This window comes from Lepus europaeus, chromosome 14, assembly GCF_033115175.1.
Source record: "Lepus europaeus isolate LE1 chromosome 14, mLepTim1.pri, whole genome shotgun sequence".
NCBI classification, from domain to species: Eukaryota; Metazoa; Chordata; class Mammalia; order Lagomorpha; family Leporidae; genus Lepus; species Lepus europaeus.
This window is the reverse complement of record NC_084840.1, coordinates 29408737-29426948: the sequence shown is the minus strand read 5'-3', so window position 1 is coordinate 29426948 and position 18212 is coordinate 29408737. Positions and strand designations below refer to the sequence as shown.

The 18212-nt window shown below is 38.5% G+C and overlaps 1 protein-coding gene across 2 annotated transcripts in view; it reads right to left on the bottom strand.

The window, feature by feature from the left end:
• The window catches only part of KCTD3 (potassium channel tetramerization domain containing 3), a 53081-nt gene that overhangs the window by 11934 nt on the left and 22935 nt on the right, over window positions 1-18212 (bottom strand). For both annotated transcript variants that reach the window (XM_062210349.1, XM_062210350.1), the window contains exons 9-13: window positions 15468-15658; window positions 10081-10196; window positions 3835-3922; window positions 3607-3723; window positions 1473-1643 (exon numbers count right to left, since the gene is read on the bottom strand). In XM_062210349.1, coding sequence (XP_062066333.1) covers window positions 1473-1643; window positions 3607-3723; window positions 3835-3922; window positions 10081-10196; window positions 15468-15658 — 683 coding nt within the window. The remainder of the gene's footprint in view (window positions 1-1472; window positions 1644-3606; window positions 3724-3834; window positions 3923-10080; window positions 10197-15467; window positions 15659-18212) is intronic.

The following is an 18212-nucleotide window of genomic DNA, read 5'->3' as shown; positions in this document are numbered from 1 at the left end:
ATACTATGCAAAGGGGGAATCATATGGTTTGTATCACTAAAAGATACTTTGGATTGCTCTGCAGAACATGTACCATTTAAAGGCAAAATTAAAAAATGGGTTGCGAGACTACTTTAGTAATATAGAAGAGAAATGATGAAGACTGCAGTACAAGAACGCACTGGTTTTGGTGTTAAAAAACTGAAATCTATGCATAGTTTTTTCATGATATCGTGACCTTCTGAATACCCTCTTATTGGGTAGGCAGCAATGACAAGTGATCACATTTGTGACACAGACTGTAGCAAGGCCTTAAGACTGACAGATTATATACACGTGGGAGGGGAGGGAAGGGGAGAATCAAGGCTGACTCTCAGATACTCAGCATGAGTAAATGATACTGTGCACTGAGGGGGTTCTTCAGCCATCAAAAGTTCTAGTGTGGCCAGGTACACTAGATGTACAAGTCTGGAACTTTCTGGAAGGGCACAAGCAAAAGGAAAAAATCTTGGAGTCACAACAGCTCAGAGTCTAAGAAAGGGCTCTGGGACGATCTCATATACATACCTAGTAACTGGACAAGAGAGGAGTTACCAGCAATACAGTTTCCTCAGTGGGACAGGTTGAATATTGTTTTACCAAAGACTCAAGAAATTATTTCAGGAAAACATAACTGTGATTATATCCCAAACAACTAGATGTTCAGTGTAAACAATCATTCCTCCATTGAGTAAGGCGTTTCAGCCTCACTTGGTGTTTAATCAGACTAACAGTTAAAGATGCATACCTTTTAGATAGTCATATATAAATAAAACTAAGGAAAATGTCTATAAAAATCTTAAGTTGGGCAGGACGTGTTCTACAAAAGTTAATGTAAGACTTCAAAAAAGCAAGCTCTACTGATAAACCTGCCTCACAATTCAATTATCACAAAACCTTTGAAAAAGCATCTATCATATACTATGAATTTTACCTTATCAGAACAAACTTGAAAACTAGTATCTTTTAGCTATCTAAATTTAAAAATACTTTTTATGACTATAAGGAACTACAAATCTACAAAAATATTATTTTCTTCAAATATGAAAATTCTAATTAGCAGAATGTCTACAAGATAATCAAATATCAAAACACATATATAAACCTATAGCTTTAGTATTACATCTTAAGATAATCAACAAGATTTACATTAAAATTCAACACTGGAAAATTTCTCTAATTCTTCAACAGGTTTATGAAAAATATTTAATAAGATAAGCCATAAGAACAAAATGATAATAAAAGATCCAATAAACAATGTATATTAAAACCAGGAAAAATTATATCTTTAAAAAGAATCATAGAATTTGAGTTAAGCTTTTCTACCATTTCTTTTAATATTTTTCTTACATAAAACACAGCTTTTATAAATCTGCAGGAATATAAAAGATGGCACACAGGACAAGGTTTTATATGAGGTGGAGCCCTTACCAGTACTAATAGAATCGCATTACCTGATACGAGATGCTTCTCTGACAGCATGATTTTTGTAACAGGACTTCGATGAACTGTGAAAGTCTGAAAAAGCTGAGGACCTGATCCAACTGTCTCTGGGTGCTGGACAATCACTCGCACTGCTCCAGAGCTCGTACCATAGGCAATCTCGATCCAGTTACCACTGACGCCTACACAAGGTCAAAAGTTGAAAGGTGATATGTTAGGTGATGATTAAAAAAAAGCTCTCCTATAATAAAATGCTCTGTCAGCCCCAAATCCAGCTGAACCAAGAAATTTTGAAATTTCTCTGGCCATCTCAAAAAGTTATTTTCTTTGTCAGTCCCTTTCTAACCCTCATTCTGAGTTAGTATTACTCACCTCCTTCCTGATACAACTCTTCAAAGCCCATTCTGTACTGATTTGCATGTCTATTTCTATGTGAACCACACTCATCTTTACCCACCCTACAGATTGCCTCACATACTATGGACTCAATGCATGGTGAAGGAATTAATAAATCTGCCACACCAAGAATGCCACTGAAACAACAGTATTCCTAAAGCAATATTCTGAATTACTTCTAGATTAGAATGACCGTTTGTTTTATTTTTGCAAAATACTGAATTATAATCAAGTATAATACTGTTTAACAGCTTCAAAACACTGAACTATGGAAATATATATACACACATTACATTGCTTACATCATACCTAAATACGATGCTTCAATTACATAAAGCTAATCATATCAGGTTCAGCTATGGATTTTTTAAGACCCCCACCACAAATTTAAAGATAGGATGAAGCTCAAAAATCTGTATTTTTACAAAGCACTGTGAACCCTTCATGTTTCTAGTTATTACTACTTGATCAGAAAGTCTCTAGGGCAGGCACTGTGGTGAAGCAGATTAAGATGCTGGTTGGGACGCCTGCATCTTCTATCAGAGTGCCTGGTTCAAGTCCTAGCTACTCTGCTTCCAATCCAGTTTACTGCTAATGCCTGAAGACAGCAGAAGATCATGTCCCAAATGCTCGAGTTCCTGCCACCCATGTGGAAGACCTAGACCGAGTGCCTGGGTCCTGACTTCAGCCTGCCTCAACCCCTATTGCAGGCATCTGGGGAGTGAATAAATGGATGGAAGCTGTGTATCCCTTTATCTCTGTTACTCTTTCACATACATAAATCATTTTTAAAAAATCATGGAAAACACATCATATTACCTGAGTAAAGTCTTCTTGCCACTACAAAAGATGTGCTTTTGCTTTCTAAAACTTTCTCATTTTTAATCTACATTTTTAAATTGCAAAAATAAATCCATGCCTCACTCTGGAGCAGGGGTCAGCAAACTTTAAAATATATGCTCTCTGCTTCTTCATTATAAAGTTTGCATGATAATCTGTCACAACCTCTCAACTGTCTCTGTGGCACAAAAGCACCCAAAGACATTATACAAAACTGTTAATCTGGCTTGGCCAGCAATTCATGGTTTACTAACCCCTGTCCTAGAGCAATACAGATAAAATCTTGTATAATTTAAACCAAATGCATTTATATATATTCTCTTTCATACTAGAGTTTATGATTTCCTTTAATAAATTCAGTGTAATAATGATTTTGTACAAGTGACACATTTAAACCTCTTAATACTTTGGATGGATACCAGTATTTCTTTGAAATCTTTTCACTGTAGATAAATTTTAAGTTTCCCATTTGTTTATTTTTCACTCTAGAATACAACAATTCTTAACACTTTAAAGAACTATTCTGTTAACTTGATAGCAGTGGCTTCTGAAAGGCAATGAAATTTATATTAAACTTCCAAATCATATATCTTTTCCTCAAATTTAAAAATTTCCAGAGAAATAAGCTTATTTTCCAATACAGAATAGTTTTGTTTTTTCTTGGTGAAAAAAAATTAAAAGCCTGATTTTAAAGTGAAGGCAGTTTTCATTTCCCACCTAAATTATTCTTGTTTACTGGTCATATTTGACTTCAGGATAGATTTTAGACTAATAGAGATGAAATCCTAGGCACTAAGGCACTTAAAAATAAAGGAGCTGATTAGTTTTACCAAGTCACTTAACAAACTAATGTATATAAACACATTCTCAAACACTTCAAAAATCGGTACCAACTGGTGAAGTACTAACTTGTTTTGGGTGTGAGGTAAACACTGAGAGCAGTGATAGCATCATTTGAGGGGTCGTGATACAGTTCTGTCACCAGAAGATCGTTGTCCTTCATCCGCAAAGGGAACTTCTGCATATCTAAAAAAGGTTTCCAAGATGTAAATCATATTAGAACAATCTACTTTAAAACATTTTTTTTCATTTAAAAATCCTATCAAATAGGAGATTATTAAGTCGCTAGAAACTTACCTATGTAATATATTGATCCATTGTTACATCCCAGTAGAAGGAATGACCCAGCAGTGTCATAGCTAGTTATAGGAACAACATCTTGAACCTGATGTGAAATTATTAGATGTTAGAAACAATTATAATTTCTATTTTCCACTAGATTTTCTAGAAAATTGAGTCTTCTGGTAAACAACCAACATGGAGTTTTAGTTAGAAAATGAACTTTTAGGGCATAGGTGCACGTACACATGCACGTTCATGCCCCAGGAAACCATGAGAAGCCGTTAGTGCAGCTCCTTTTAAATTTTTTCAAGTGATATTTGCTACAAGAGTACTTTGCTTTCTGCATTTAGATAGATGCTTTCCTCCTCCTGTTCATGATCACTAGATTCCCATTCTAGGGGGAGGGCAGAAGGACTGTTATCTCAATGTCAGAGGGGAAAGAGAGCAAAGACCAAAGAAGGGTTCAGAGAGGTGAAGCTTGACAATCAAAGCCAGCTGTGAGTGAAGCAGACAAAGGGGAAAGAGAATGCCTGACAACACATCAAGTGTGGACTAAGTATTTACATTCATTCTAATTTAAAACAAAAGCTGGGTAAAATCTGAAAATAATGACTTCTCTTAAGCAGTTCATGTACAAACTCCTAATTCCTCCAGCACTATGGGAAAGCTTCAACTGCTACTCTAGAACCATCACAGCAGGAGGGCAGGAGGGCAGGAGGACGGGGACAGGTAAGGTGTTTGCTGCAGCAGTTCTGATTATACCTCTTGGGATGCCTGTCTCTTGAGTCGCCAGCTCCACTTTTGATTCCAGCTTCCTGCTAATGCATACCCTGGGAGGCAGCAAGATGACTGGGTCTTCACCCACCACGTGGGAGAGCTGGCTGGAGTTCTAGGCTTTTGACTTCTATCTGGCCCAGCCCTGGCTATTGCAGGCATTTGGGGAATGAGTCAGTGGATGGAAAATATTTATCGGCCTATGTGTCTGTTTCAGAGTTTCTGCCTTTTCAATAAAATGGAAATATTTAAAAAAAAAAAAAAAAAAGATTGGCAGCAGCCCAAGCATTTGGGCCATTTTCCACTGCTTTTACTAGGCCATTAGCAGAGAGCTGGATAGCAAGTGGAGCAGCTGGGACATGAACCAGCGCCCCCAGTCTCAATTTCACTTTCTTCTGATTGTTCCTATTCCTACATTACAGTTTATCCCTTACTCTATCTCTTTAATGACTTTGGAAATTCACTCTATAATAGCTTTTTTTTTTTTTTTTATTTGACAGAGTTAGTGAGAGAAAGAGACAGAGAGAAAGGTCTTCCTTCCGTTGGTTCACTCCCCAGATGGCCGCAAAGCTGGCGCTGCACGATCCAAAGCCAGGAACCAGGTGCTTCCTCCTGGTCTCCCATGCGGGTACAGGGGCCCAAGCACTTGGGCCATCCTCCACTGCCCTCCCGGGCCACAGCAGAGACTGGAAGAGGAGCAACTGGGACTAGAACCCGGTGTCCATATGGGACGCTGGAACCACAGGTGGAGGATCAACCAAGTGAGCCACGGCGCCGGCCCCTCTATAATAGCTTTCTAATTGTTCAATCGTTTCCAAGTTGTAAGGAAAAGATAAAATATTTTATGCAGATGAACTTCTCATTTGCTTCCAGGCGCAGTTTATGAAATTGGGAATGTTACAAGCTCCCTTTCAGTAAAAAGTGTGCCTTTTCCTGTGAAAGTCTCCCATGTGGTTTTCTATCTGCATCTAGAAACATAAATAATCCTGGATCAGCAACTCAATCTGAGTTCTTACACTCCATCATAAATTTCTGCCAATTTGAATACAAAAGTCTCAGCTTCTCAGGGGTGGGTTCCCTTAGTTACTACCACTACCACACATCAAATTTTCTTCCAAAAACAGGGCAAAATTTCCCCCATCTTCTTGGAAGCTGAGGCAAACCTTAATCTCCAGATTTTTGCAGCAGGTTCAATTGCTACTATTCATGCTAAACAAATACATACTGCTTTTTAATTGTGGACAGTATTGTTACATGTCAGTTACTTTCACTATCTTCCTGTAAATTCTAAGGACAGTTTTCCCCCCCAAAAAAATGTGGGACAAAGATTCCAATGTCTACTTTATTCTTATTCCTACATGAGGGGGGTTATAAACTCATTACCAAACCAAAATGAAAAAGCCTGCTACAGGTACCTTACAAAGAAAAGCAGACAATTTAAATCAAAAAAACCCTCTCCAATTCTTATCCAAGCCAGCCCAACAGATCATACAAACTCATTCTGAATCCTTGCAGCTACAGCCAATGTTTCCTCCTCAAACTCTACTGTTCACGTGGAGGCTAGGCAGTAACTCAGATGGTAATACTGCCCGAGTGTCTCTAGTCCTCAGAAAGAACAGGGAGAATTCCTCAACCCTTTAGGAAGCAGGACTAACTTCCCCAACTTTTACATGAGAATGAAATGCACAGTGTCTAGATTTCCAGTCTAAGTCTGCATTTAAACTTGAACAGTTTGGGAAGTCATGTCTACAAGCTAAGAAACTAAGCTTAGGTTACCTATTTGACAACATGAATTAATTCCTTCTCATTACTTTTTTTTTTTTTTAAGACAATTTGGTCTGTGCTGGAGGATTAAATAAAAACAAGAAACTGAAACATTTAACTTTTTTCTCTTACCTAAAGCAGACACAATGCTATTGCAAAATTTTCATGTTTCACTGAAACTGACTGAGAAACTGCTATACCAACAAAAATCTCACAGCAGCTTTTCAGCTTAAACATACACACACTTGCTTATTCTCTCTTTAGTGGTCTGTATACCTCGTTATCAACCTTGATGATACAGAGTCCAGATCTACAAGGGCTGTCTTGTCTGTGTTATTTATGGGCAGAATTGTTGCTAAGGGCCAAATCAGAACCCAATGAAGCAGTGTCACAAGTCATAGGAGGCAGCCTCTGGTCACAATTGTCTGTTGAGATTCGTAGATCAGATGCTGAGACTTCATCACTTCCTCTCTCTGCACTACACTACAAAGAAATTCACCTAGCTAGGCTATAAGGTTGTTTGCTACACAAATGCTCAGTTTTCCCAAGGTCTTCTTGAAATGTGTAGCAAATCTACTTTGTCAGATAGTTTTCAATTCATGAATATACCAAGGAAGAAGTATTGGGTTATTCATGAGACTAAAAGTATCCACTTTGAAAACAAACTTTCATATGTAAGATAAAAATTCAAAAGAAGGTAATAATGAAGCATGTGCCTTGAGGAGCCCAGATGGATTTCAGCATTTTTATAGCACAGGCAGAGTAGATTTGTCTAGCAACTAAAATCTCAGACTTGACCTAGTAACCCCAATAAGAGCAGAACTTTGGCAAGTTATTACAAATCATACCCTCCATTATAGAACTGTCACCAGCAAAAGACCCCTTCTGATCAGCTTCCTCTACTTGAACATTAGATACACTTAGACCAGTCCTTTCCCATATTCCTTGGCCCATTATTTTTATACAGGCAACCACTACCATGCCTTCTGCTATGCCTATGTGAAAGGCCACTCTAATATTTTGTTTTTCATAAGCATGACTTCAATGTCTTCATTGTAAATAAAACCTATTTTTCCCAGATTATAATCCCTTTATCCTCTCATGATTTCTGTTGTCTCAGAAACACAAGATCTCAAGAATACTCCCGCCAGCCCAAGTCCATCACACCGCACAGTCACCTATCATAACTCTGCCCTGCTGTCACTCAGGTCAGCCAATCACCTCTGCTGAGGCTCTAGGCACCTGGATCAGTTTACTTTTATCCAATTCTCCATTATTCTCCTGGCATCTAAACATTTATACTGATGTCCCTTACAGCTTCCTTTCATCTTTAAGTGAATTCAACAGATGATTTAAACTGACTCTATCACTGAAAACTGCTGCAGCTCTAAAACCTTAAAAGCAATGTCTGGCCCCAACTACTTAACTTTTGCCAGTAATTCTCACTCCACATAAAGTCATGATTTTCTTTAACTTACCTCTAGCACTTCCCTACTATCACTTCTTGATCTTACAATTTCAGTTACCTTGCTATCCATATACGTTCTTATCCTTTTTATTAAAACGCCAGTCCTAAAACAAGTCAGAAATCTCTTGCTGCTGTCCCTAGTACTGAACCTAACTCTGAATGTGTGGTCTCTAGTTCTGATATTCTGATATTGAATCCTCAATTCCTATAATCTAGGTTTCCCAACACAATCTAATTAATACACATTTTCAAATGATGTCCTAATGCCAAACCCATGGACTTTCTCAATCATATCACATGTATTCTTTTGGTTCTTGGTTTTCTACGTTGGCCCCTGAAATACTGATGTTCCCTCACAGCTTTACCTTTGGCTTTTCTTTCCTTCTCAATACAATCTCAACTGAAAATTCTAACCAATTCTCATTTTTTGAAATTATCACCTAACTACTGTATTACAAGTCTCTGTTTCTAAACATTTCTACTTTTCTAAATTCCAAAGGAGTTCTCTCAATTATATCCCCAAACCTATACTTGGATGTCAAAGTCACAAATGTCAACATTTTTAATCAAACTAATTATTCTTCACCCTACTCACCAGCATATCTATTTCTCTTCCTATGTTCCCTATCAAATCAAAATACCATCAGCCACTTGATTGTCAAAACTCAAAGTCCAAAGCTACATATTTATCTCTCTAATTCTCCACATCAGATACCAGTCCTGTCATTTTAGGAAGTCTCTGAAATAATCTCAAACTCTTCTTTGAGAGGCTGGCGCTGTGGCATAGCAGGTTAAGCTGCCAACCAGTCTGGCACCCATATGGTACCAGTTCAAGTCCTATCTGTCCCACTTCCGATCCAGCTCTCTGCTATGGCCTGGGAAAGCAGTGGAAGAAGGGCCAAGTGCTTGGGCCCCTGCACCTATGTGGGAGACCTGGAAGAAGCTTCTGGCTTTGGATCAGCTCAGCCCTAGCCATTATAGCCATTTGGGGAGTGAACCAGTAGATGGATGATCTTTCTCTTGGTTAAGCTATTTCTTTTGTTGAACTGTTGTAGTAGACTCCCCCAATCTCCAGTCCACTTTTCATGTAGACACCAGTGTTACCTTTCCAAAATATGAATCTGATGATGTCACTCTACATTGACTGTTCTTAGTTTTCCTCTTTTCTTCAGAATCAGGTATTAACATTGTCTAAGTCTTACCTCCTTATTCCTCACAAGAACTTGTGTGTTTAGCTTGCTATCTTTTCTAAATTACATAGACTGTGATTCCACTCAAGAAGTAAAATGTTCCTTGACTACTGTGCCCAAGACATGAGATTTAAAACATTAAGGAAATGAAGAAATGTCAAACAACAGTAACTTAAACTTCTGGAAAACAGTCACATTTGTGTCTAGAAACAATTTACCACTAAATATATTCAATATTCTGTATATTCAAAACCAAAACCACTATTCTTTAAGAATCAAAGATGCGGCTGGCGCCGCGGCTCAATAGGCTAATGCTCCGCCTGCGGCGCTGGCACACCGGGTTCTAGTCCCGGTCGGGGCACCGGATTCTGTCCCGGTTGCCCCTCTTCCAGGCCAGCTCTCTGCTGTGGCCCAGGAGGGTAGTGGAAAATGACCCAAGTCCTTGGGCCCTGCACCCGCATGGGAGAAGCACCTGGCTCCTGCCCTCGGATTAGCACGGTGTGCCGGCCGCAGCGCACCAGCTGTGGTGGCCATTGGAGGGTGAACCAACGGCAAAGGAAGACCTTTCTGTCTGTCTCTCCCTCTCACTGTCCACTCTGCCTGTCAAAAAAAAAAAAAAAGAATCAAAGATGCATAAGCAACATAAGTTTCAGAAGTATCTTTACCTCTGTAATGTGCTTTAATTAAAACTAACCTGCCAGAGCTGGCGCTGTGGCACAGCAGGTTAATGCCCTGGCCTGAAGTGCCAGCATCCCATATGGGCGCCGGTTCGAGTCCCGGCTGCTCCACTTCCAAACCAGCTCTCTGCTATGGCCTGGGATAGCAGTGGAGGAAGGCCCAAGTCCTTGGGCCCCTGCACCTGCGTGGGAGACCCAGAGGAAGCTCCTGGATCCTGGCTTCAGATCGGCACAGTTCCGGGCATTGCGGCCAGTTGGGGAGTTAACCATCGGATGGAAGACCTCTCTCTCTCTCTCTCGCTGCCTCTCCTCTCTGTGTAACTCTCTCAAGTAAAAAGTAAATAAATCTTTAAAAAAACAAACAACAACAACAAAAAAAAACACTAACCTGCCAGTGCTGAGTGACAGCATTCCACACTCCCACTTTCCCTGTGTGACTTGTAGCCACCAACTGGTTACCAATGAAGAAGAGAGCATCTACAGGAACGCCAAGGCTGAACACTCCTTAAATGAAAAAACAAAGAGGTTAGTCAGTCACCACCTTTGAATTAATCAAAATCTGGATTAAAGACATCATAAAAGTCACTAATTTAAACCTATTCTCATTTTCACTAATTATGTGCCAGACACTTTGCAGACCAGAAATGGGGAAGCTCTTAAGCAGCTTATGAAACTCCAGGGCAGGGAAGAATCTGTCCCAAGCAATCTCATAACAGTATAATACCTTGTTATGTGAAGCTGCAGTCCCCAATCCTATCCTAGCATCACAATAAGCTGGTAGTTTTTAAATGAACAAAATACTAATAAACTGAAAAGAATCTTGGGATCCATGCCAGACCCATTACATCAGAAAACCTACTGCACTTTCATAAAATCCTTGGGAGATTTACATGCAGTGTAGTGTGTTCATATACTGTTAATCTGAAGACATAGATTTGGCAATCTTATCTATCTAGGATGTGTCTAAAAATAAGCAAAAAGGAAAAAAAGAAATCACATTATACTCAAAAACATTCAAGCCTTTTACTCAGGGGTTTACTTTATAACCCTTGTTTCCCAACATTGTAATCTCAATTAATTCAAAAGGCACTATATTAAGCCTTCTATTTAAAAGCATGGGAAGACAGTATGTAACTAGGAACTTAGTTTATTAGAGAAAAAAATTACAAACCACCAATTATAAAATGCAAAAACAACAGAAGAATGAACAGGGTATTTAGAGAGTAGGAAAGGGGTTTGAGAATATATCTTAGCAAAGAAGCAATCTGAGTTGGGTTCTAAGAGGGTTAATAAGAGTTCAACAAATTGAAGGACTGGGATCAGACAAGCCCAGGAAACCTGAGGGACGAGGGAGTGTAGATGATGGAAGCTGTAAAGGGGCAAACATCCCATAGTAAGAGCAAAAGACTCAAGAATGCCTAAGAAGAGTAGTCTAGCTTCTCTTGCTATGACATTTACGGCCCCACATGGCTCTTTCTCTTCAGCAGAGTCACTAGCAGTCAGGAGACTCTAGATTGGAATACTGGCTCTCAAAGTACCTTTGTTTGCTACCTTTCTACATTTTTAAAAGTCAACATTTTTAATCAAACTAATTATTCTTCACCCTTTACATATATTACCTACAAAAGAGTCCAAACTAAATGTCTCAATGATCATATTCAACTTAAATGTGTTACAATTTAATAATCTGAAAAACACTGTATGGGAAATTCCTGTTTTTCTAATTATGCTGAAAAAATAACTCCCCTATAAAATACTGTCTTAGGTAGATTTTTAGCTATTTCAAGTATCAGGTTGATTGGTATGTTTCTTAAGAAACACTTATACTAATATGAAAAGTTAGAATTTAGCTGAGGAAAACAAAGATATACAAGGCCTTAAAGAACACATGTGGAAAAAAATTAAATGTAAAACTGCAGCTAAAATCAACTACAGTATGCTCTAATATAACAAGATACAAAAGATAACTGACTTATTCTGAATCTTATCCCAGTGCTAAGTTTTCTTTTTGTCTTTCTATATATATACAATACCAGTGTCCGAATGCTACCGTCAAAATTCTTTACCAATCTTAAGAAAGCCAGGCATCTAGCAGAAAGAAAAATGATGTATACTAGACAAAATTTTTAAAACAAAAGAAGACTGGTAAGTATTGCTAGCAATGTTTCCTACTTATATATATGTATGGATATTTATATAAACATGCACACGAGCACGTTATCTCAGCCCAAATTGTCAACCAAAATGCAAGAGCAAAATGAAACACATACAAAAAGCTAAGCCCTTTGAGGAGAATTAAGAGATAAACCTGCCACTTTAAAAGTTATTATTTCATATTGTATACAATTTTAAGAATTCCTATATACTAGTACTTTAATTTTGATGCCAAATAATTTTTTCATAGCACGTGTAGCCAACAATATTCAGCTTCATGTGTCACTCCTGCTTAGGCTCAACCATCCTGACCACTATCCACAGGGAAGACACAATGTAAGTAATGATTAAGTTCCTGTCTTAAGGGGCCTTCTCGGTAAAATGTTGCTTATTGCAGCAGCAGTCCAGCAGCACTGACCTATATAAGTTATAAGGAAGGGAGTTCTGCCTTTGGGAGAGCTCCACTATAGACTTACCAGCTCTAACAATTTCTTTGGATGGTGTCAAATTCTGAAGAAAATTTTTAACAACAAATGGCTTCTTTTAAGGCCACGAACAAATTAGTACTGCACCATCTCATAACATAGCTACCCAACAAGTTAGTCTTTGAAAACAAAGCAAGGAATAAAATCTCCTTCACTTCCTGGTATATCATAAATAGCAACTGGAAAAAGGAAAAAAAAAAATCATAGCCTATTTCCATTCTGTAAATTGCCATGTGATACAATTTAAAAACGTTTAATGCTAAAATTTTTTTCCTAAAGTTATTAGGGAGGTCTTTTGCTGCTAACCATAATAGAATAAGTGGTGGCAAATTACTTGCTGATTTAAAACAACAAACTAGATCAAATACAGGAGACAACTGTTATTAGGCAAGAACAACAGGCAGCAGAGGACTTTAAAGATGGAAAATGTAAACAAGATAAGCCCCACATCTGCTCTGGCTTTCTGCTTAAGGATACTTTCCATCACAGCAAAACCTAAGTGAACACTGATGGTTTCGTCACAGGGAAGCAAAACCTAAGTGAACACTGATGGTTTCATCACAGGGAAGCAAAACCTAAGTGAATACTGATGGTTTCCCTGAAGTGAGAAGGCAATGATTTTGAAGCTAGAATTTGAGCCGGCGCCGCAGCTCAGTAGGCTAATCCTCCGCCTTGCGGTGCCGGCACACCGGGTTCTAGTCCCAGTCGGGGCACCGATCCTGTCCCGGTTGCCCCTCTTCCAGGCCAGCTCTCTGCTGTGGCCAGGGAGTGCAGTGGAGGATGCCCAAGTGCTTGGGCCCTGCACCCCATGGGAGACCAGGAGAAGCACCTGGCTCCTGCCATCGGATCAGCGCGGTGCGCCGGCCGCAGCGCGCTACCGCGGCGGCCATTGGAGGGTGAACCAACGGCAAAAAGGAAGACCTTTCTATCTCTCTCTCACTGTCCACTCTGCCTGTAAAAAAAAAAAAAAAAAAAAAAAAAAAGCTAGAATTTGTAGGCAAGGCATAAGGAAGAGGGAACTGTGCTAGGATGGTGATGAGAGTGGTACAAAATTGCATGAGAATTTCTCTGAGACCTTAGCTGAGGCCCAGCTCTACCTCAATAGGATGAGAATTCCCCAGGGACACAAGAAAGCGGGAGTTCCAGGTCAATAAAGTATAGAGCCCTTACTGAACACCTCAGGAATTCAGCTGAGACACCAGAAGGGCAGCACTGTGGGCGTAAAAAACACACCCTTGTGAGGGAACCATGCCTTCAAATTAGAAATAAAACTGGAAGAGTTTACCTATCCCAACTAAGCATTAAAACAAGTCTAACAGGATCAAGATGATCCTCTAGTAATTTATCTGCCATGACAGAACTCTTATCTTTTAAAGGAAGGCGACACCATCCACACCCCCTACACAGTGCATCATGCAAAACTCTAAAACCTAATCAAAATATTCTAGGAGAAGGTGTTTGGTACAGCAGTTAAAGACACCTCGGATGCCTGCATCCCATATCAGATTGTGTAGTTCAAAGTCTCAGCTCTGCTTTCAATTTCAGCTTCCTGCTACTGTACACCCTGGAAGGTAAAAGGTGATGACTCAAGTACTTGGATCCCTGCCACCTACATGAGAAACACAGATCAAGTTCCAGGCTCCTGGTTTTGGCTGTGCCCAGTCTCAGCTGTTAGAGGCATTTGAAGAATGAACCAGCAAAATGGGAGATCTTTCTCTCTGTCTGTCCCTGTCTTTCTGCATTTCAAATAAAGTGAACAAAAACAAAACCAAAAATCCTCAAAAACCAAAAAGCAACAACTTTTTAAACATGAAGAAAATGTGATCTAAAAGTTAAAAATGAGATGACTGAGATACTGGAATTAGAAGACAAAAAGTTATGATGATTATGCTTGATTCAGTAAAGTATGCATAATGAGTAAAAGGAAATTCTAATAGGGAAAAACTATAAAACATAATCCGAGTCAATTTTAACATTTCAAACAAAATTCACTAGATAGGATTAACTATAGACTGAATGTTGCAGAAAGAGAGCAAAAATAATTATAGATAGATCAGTGAAATTTGATATGAAGAATGAAAAAAAAAAACCCAAAAACTAGAAAATAGTGCTTCAATGACCTAACTGGAAACAGTCTTAAGGGAGAAAGGAGGAGAGGAATAGGAGAGGGATTTCAGGTGGTGGTGGGGATGCCTACAGTTACAGGTATCCCTTAGTTCCATTTCTTTGCTGGAAAAGTCAGTTTTATTTTATTACTTTTTTATTTAATGTTATCATGCAATAGATTTATTATAATTTTTAAATTGAGAAGTATTTAGAAAACATTTAGTTTCATTTCTAATATGGTAAATAACAATAGATAAAAACCTACACATAGGGGCCAGCGCTGTGGTATAGTGGGTAAAGCTGCGGCCTGCAGGGCTGGCATCCCATATGGGTGCTGGTTCAAGTCCTGGCTGCTCTATTTCTGATCCAGCTCCCTGCTAATGTACCTGGGAAAGCAGCAGCAGCAGAAGATGGTCCAAGTCCCTGGGCCCCTACACCCACAGGGAAGACCCAGAAGAAGCTCCTGTCTTCAGATCAGCCCAATTCTGGCCATTGCGGCCAATTGGGAAGTAAACCAGCAAATCGAAGATCTAACTCTTCCAAAAAAATAAATCAAAAAAAAAAAAAAAAAAGAAAGACCACCAGAACAAAACAAAACCCTACACACAGACTCTGAAGAAAAATTTTTAAGATCATTAAGAGGTCACAAAACTTAATTTCTGGTCTAGAAGCAACAACGATGAGAAGAGTTATTTGCCCCACCTAAGGCCGAGTGACCCAAGATAGGTGAAGAAAAAGCAGCCACCACTGAGTGGGATTCAGGAAGAGCAACATTCTCACATTCAACCAGGTTTCAGCTGGAACAATATGGTGAAAAATGATTCCCTCTTTCTAAAACATTGATTTTTTCCCCCCTTTATCAGTTCATTTCTCTCACACGGGGTAGTCTCATTATGACTTGATCCTGGAAAGACCCTGCAGCAGCTCTAGCTTATAATCCAGGTTAGTTTTTGTATTTAGGATCACTGTCTCTTAAACTTCAAAATATTTTCTGACCAGTAAAATGCAACATAGACAAGACTCTTCCTACCAATCTCACTTCCACTTCCACCATCTTGAACACTCCAAAGGATGATGCTACTCTCTGAGGCAACAGCAACCATTTTGTCTTTGTCTCCATGTGGACCTCCAACCACTTTTGCATTTAAAGCTACTCGTTCGATTGTCCAATCCAAATATGGGCTTGTAAACACTTGTTGCCATCCTGAAGATTCTTTGATTCTGTTAAGAAAAAACAAACACATAAGGTAGACTCACTACCAATTAAACACAAATCACTGTACCTTCCCTGCCCCAAAATATAGCTATCTATCCACCTTCATCATATGTAAAATTCTGTTGATGTATAATTTATGAAGTCAGAGTATCATCCCTGGTATATTTTATTCTTACATACATAGGACAAATAATGACTTAAAAAAATAACAGTTTGGGGCCAGCATTGTGGCATAGAAGTTTAAGCCGCTGCCTATGATGCTGAAATCCCATATGGGTGCCAGTTCATGACCTGGTGCTCCTCTTCCAATCCAGCTACCTGCTACTGGCCTGGGAAAAGCAGCAGTAGATAGCCCAGGTGTTTGAGGCCTGTCACCCACAGGGGAGACCCAAATGAAAATCCTGATTTCGGCCTGGCCCAGCACTGGCCTTTGTGGCATCTAGTGAATGAACAAGCAGATGAAAGAGCTCTCTCCCCTCTCCTCCCTCTCCTTCTTTTAAAATAAATCTTTAAAAAAAAAATAAAGATGTAAGAGTTCTATTTCTCCAAAAAATAATTTAAGAAAGTCCCTCTAACCACTTTAAAAACATGGTTGTATTTTTCATGTTTCTTCATACACAAAAAGAACACTATGGTCCTTTTTTATGGGTAGGAGAAGTGAACAAAAATCAGTATCTCAGAGTCATTTTCAGTTGTTAGTCTTTCAGTTATTAGTATTAACAGAAACCACATGCACGGAATCCATTGGTTGTTGTACTTCAGATGACACTGTCTATCCAGGCAACCCAAGACAAGGGGGTGGGCCACATGCATTCCAACACCTCCCAACAACCTCATGAATAAAGGATGGTGGCTTTGAAAACCTCTCTGAGGATTGGTTTCTAAGGATCTAAACCCAAAACTTTATAGGAATATTGATGTCCCATACATAAAAGCTAATATATTCTATAATATCTAATTTCTCTGACATATACCTGCCAATTTTTAATATTTATGACCATGTAAATTCAAGTCTTTCAGACTTAATTATATAGTATGACTTCATACATTTAAAATGTGAACAGTTGTGTAATAGTGAGTTAAACTATGAAAAAACTTTTTAAAGTTGCTCTCAAAAAATAGGACAAACAAAACTGTAAAGCTTCTTTTTGTGCTTTCCAAGGGAGAGATGGAGGAAAAAAAGCATCCCTTTACAAATTATCTGACATACTCACTGCAAAAAAAATCAAACTTATATATTCATAAATGATGGTCACCAAACGACCTAAATAAAAACACTTCAGTTTCATTTAACTATGCATAGTAAAGTAATATAACTATAATTCATAAAAATACACAACTCCATCTTCTTAGTTGGAGAATCACTGATTTCCTTCAAAGCAATACTGAGAAAGACATATTAATGTTTCTTAAGCACTGCACCATGTGTAACTATCATCTTTAGGCACCAGATGGGATGTGTTAGAATAAAAATTTGGAAATAGAAATGCAATATAGATGCATTTAGAGACTCTGAGACTGAGCACAAAGCAGGGATTGTCAATTTTTCAAGAACAATGAAACATGCTGCTTTGTAGATGCAGACACAGGACAGGTCAATGAAGAAATGCTGAATTTAATGAAGTGCACGATGTGATCTTCCACTCATTAATTTGAGAATATAAATAAGGAAACCATATGTAATCTAATCTTTCACAATGATCACATGTCTAAGTTGTTTATCTCCACAGTAAATGAGGGTATTATAAGAGCCAGAGAAGGGTAAATAATCAGGATAGCATATTTAAGAGTGGCTATGTAACAATTACAAGACTTAATTATTAATAAACTATGTGAATTTACTTGTTTTTAAATTATAATTAAGTAAAAAGAAACATTTACCTTTCCCCCATACAACGTAAGATTTAAAATATGTAAAAAGATAAACAAAATGTAATGAGCTAAGGTTTTAGCACTCCTTTTTACAACAGCCTAGTAAACTAACACTCTGGAGTCAAGACAGTGTGGAAAAGAATGAATTCTTTGTTTAGCTAAGACCCCAAAGAAATTCTATAAAGAGGATATGCCTGTGAAATCCTGAAACTTACTACAAACATCCTGAAACTCAACTTGCATTGAAATAAAGAATACAGAAGTCTCAAAACAGTTATACACACCTACACACAGCAGGATAAAGGAGGCTACCGAATTCAGTTAGAATTATTTTCATGATAAATGATCAGAAAATAATTACCCACCCATTTGGAAGAAAACAAGATAAATAAATTCTTAAATCTCTTATCTCATAAGTAAATTCCAAAAAAAGTCAATTCCAAATAAAGATCTAGAGTGAAATATAAGCTGCAAGAGGGGAGCAATTTACAAAACTATCCTGTGAAGGTAACACTATCATAAACCCAACTAAGAAGACCTAGGGGCCAGCATTGTGGCACAACAGGTTAAGCTGCTGCTTATGATGCTGGCATCTGATACTGGACAGTTAGTTTGAGTCCTGGCTACTCTGTTTGGACCCACCTTCCTGCTAATGTGCCTGGAAGGCAGCAGAAGATAGCCCAAGTA